This window comes from Austrofundulus limnaeus, unplaced genomic scaffold, assembly GCF_001266775.1.
Source record: "Austrofundulus limnaeus strain Quisiro unplaced genomic scaffold, Austrofundulus_limnaeus-1.0 Scaffold637, whole genome shotgun sequence".
Classification (NCBI taxonomy): Eukaryota; Metazoa; Chordata; class Actinopteri; order Cyprinodontiformes; family Rivulidae; genus Austrofundulus; species Austrofundulus limnaeus.
The window spans coordinates 130,001-133,201 of record NW_013953039.1 but is presented as its reverse complement, the minus strand read 5'-3'; the positions used below and the strand labels follow the sequence as shown (position 1 = coordinate 133,201).

The 3,201-nt window shown below is 36.0% G+C and overlaps 1 protein-coding gene across 1 annotated transcript in view; it reads right to left on the bottom strand.

Moving 5' to 3' along the window:
- LOC106531460 (serine/threonine-protein phosphatase 2B catalytic subunit alpha isoform) overlaps window positions 1–3,201 on the bottom strand; it is a gene marked incomplete at its 5' end in the record, with an annotated part of 56,244 nt that overhangs the window by 42,440 nt on the left and 10,603 nt on the right. Inside the window, 1 exon segment of the mRNA XM_014027333.1 lies at window positions 2,224–2,369. Coding sequence (XP_013882787.1) covers window positions 2,224–2,369 — 146 coding nt within the window.

Sequence of the window (3,201 nt, the reverse complement as noted above, 5' to 3'; positions counted from 1 at the left end):
ATATTTATGTTTGTGGTTGTAATGTGACAAAATATGGAAAAGTTCAAGGGGTATGAATACTTTTGCAAACCACTGTATATAATTTATTGGAATTAAGCTGGAAAATAAATATGATGGTCAGTTAAAGGATGAGGTACAGCTCTCCTTTTTAATTTAACTGGAGCATTTTAAGTGTATTTATTTATTTATTGTTCCATTTATATATTTCTGTTTTTATTTCTAATTATGTCAGTTTCAGTCTTCCATAAGTAAGGATCATTAATTTAAAAAACAAACATAAAAGGTCTGCAAGTATGATAAAGCAGCCTAAAAATGTTTTGTTGACAAGAAATCATAATCTGATGGAACTGAACTCAAATTAGAAGCCAGTGTAAAAAGGTGAGTTTTCAGGAGGGATTCATTGAACATTAGTTTGCCTAAACTTAACCTGAAGTTCTTAACTCTCTTATTCCCCTTTTTTAATCCAGTACACACTGAACTTTAGATAAAACAAACAGACGTGCAGCTGAAATGAGGAGGCTTTATTAAAGGCTGGTGCAAAGCTTTGTGGAGCTGCTCAACTTCAGCAACAAACAAAAATCTGCCATGGCCTCATTAAGATCTTGCACGAGACGGGACACGAGTCCAGAAACAAGGACATCCACTTGGATGGCAGAGTGGGCTGGAACAAATCCAGGCAGCGCTCTTCAAGAAGGCCCGAGTGGTTTGTTCCTCCTGCAGCAGCTCCAGCCCATAAGCATGTGTAGTAAAACGGCAGTGGATATTTTATGAGCCTGCAGTGTTGTTTTTATGCTGCAGGTTTGTTATGACAAAGTCCTGTAGGTGACTGATACCCTAAGGCACAATAAACGTATTCAGAAGACTCACAGTTCAGGCTGTGGAGCTGGACAAAGGTGGAAATTGTTAAATGTTGTTGACATTGTATCCCATCAACAGGAGTCGTCATCAACTGTGTGCTCAGGGCCAGAACGTTTCTAATCAGGCAGCACAGTGGCCATTCTTTCTTGTTTCAACTCATCTCATCAGTCTGTCTAATTTATCTTTCCTCCTGCTATTAAACAATTTAAGTTGCTGTTTTTTTTATTTGTTTTAATTATTAGACAATGGTCATTTTTCCCCTTTGATTGAGAAGCTTTGGTTTCAGTTCAATCAATGTAAATATATAGAAAATCATAAAACATACTAAGCGATACATATGATTAAAAACATCATCTGTCAAGGAACTAAACTAAAATTCTTTACAGAACTTCATGTTGCAGCCTCCTGTCCTGTTTTAACTAAGCTCATGTTGTGGAGAAATGACAGGGTTTCAGCAGGTTTGATGTAAAAACCACTATGAATCTTCTGCATTTTGAAAGTACTCACAGTATGCATTTAGGATGATGCTCAGCTACTACCGCACCAAACTTTAGCTCAAGCCCTGGGTGAATTATAGCCGTTTTTGCATTTACTATTGTTGGTGACCTGTGGCAGCCATCTTTATTTAGACTGACTTTAAATGTTAAGTAGTTCATGACATATTTTTCTAACAAACAAACAGCTGTAATCTGTTAGAGCATAAAGTAAAAACTGAGGATCAGTCTCATCTACTAACACAGTTCATTTCTGTTCAGTAGCTGTAAAACTGACTCTGAGACTAGCTTTGCTCCGGCAACCATCTTGAATGTGATAAATCCAAAAGTTGAGTTGTAAACATCTTTAAAAGCATAAATAAACATGCATAAAGCACCTATAAACACTTTATAATTAGAGCAGACTCAGTTTTTTGCAAGGTTAAGAGCTCTATTTTGTTTATTCTGGTAAATTTCCTTTTTCTTTTTTTTTTTTTTGCTTGTGTCTCAGCTACTTATTAAACTAAATAACTGCAAACTTTATATTTACAAATGATCATAGGGCTTACATGCAGGTAACTTAATGACAAATCATTAATATTAAAAATTTAAATTATGTAGAATACTGGGAGAGCAGAAACATGTTGGCTCACTAAAACAAGTCAGTATTTGCTTTGCATTGCTCTGTACTTGACTATTAATTAATTATTAAATGTTTTAGAGCTTAATTAATAATAATTACTCATGTATAATTACAAAGTGGTACCCAAACAAAGCAGCTTCAACTGTTTATTAAAACAATCTGATTCTGGTTTTGACCTCCGCATTTAGATTTTGCCAAATCTGTGTTGTTAATCTTAAAATGTGTTTTTGTGTTTGTTTCTTGTTGTACCTTCTTAATGTCATCCAGTGTGTGGATTTCCGGCGACAGCCCCCCGTGGACACACAAGAACTGCTGGTTCATCAGCGCTGCCAGCGGCAGGCAATCAAACGCCTCCATGCAGGAGTCATACACCTGTTCTGAGTACTTGATCTTACCTGGGGGGTGAAGGAGAGGACAAATCTTTAAAGACTCAGGACAAAAAGAAGTGTCCGAGTGTGTTTTGACACACTTTGAACAGCTACCATGTTCCGCAGATACAGGCTCACTTCCCAACTTTATGATGAACAGTGCAATGAAAAATGCAGAGAACCAAATATGCAGCATTTCCACATAAAAAACTCCAAAAAGCTCAGGCATGTAAAGGCTTTAAAAAGCCTTGTACAGATCCTCAAGACACATAATGTAGTTCACTTGGCTGTGGGAGTGCTACATGTTGGATTTTCACAGGTTAATAATTTATGTGGCCATCCTTCTCTGGCAGCTTCTCACAACCGAATCATTCGTCTTGTCATGATGTTGGGATTTGGTTTTAGCTGAAAGAATTAAAAAAGCTACACAAATTCACCATTTTACAGTAAATGTTACTATATCATAAACAACATGAGGAAAACAGGATTCAGATTTTTATCTGACAGAAAAAATCTAATAAGACTCAAGCAGCAAACAGATAAGACTAAATATTTACAAAACAGCTTTTGTTTGACACTACATGCCATTGATGGTTTTTTTTATTTATTTCACACAAACAAAAGAAATTAGACTAGAGAATTTGCATTTATAATGAGTGATAAACATAGACTTAAATATCACTAGACTAAGCCCCGCCCATCCCATTCACTGGTAGTGTCTGTGACAACATGGAGGAGCAGAAACAGACCAAACAGACAACAGCTCACAGCAAACATAGAAACTAACAGATAAACAGCAACTGAACTGGATCTGTTTCACACATTATCTGTCATGTTTTTACAATAAATTAATAATTAT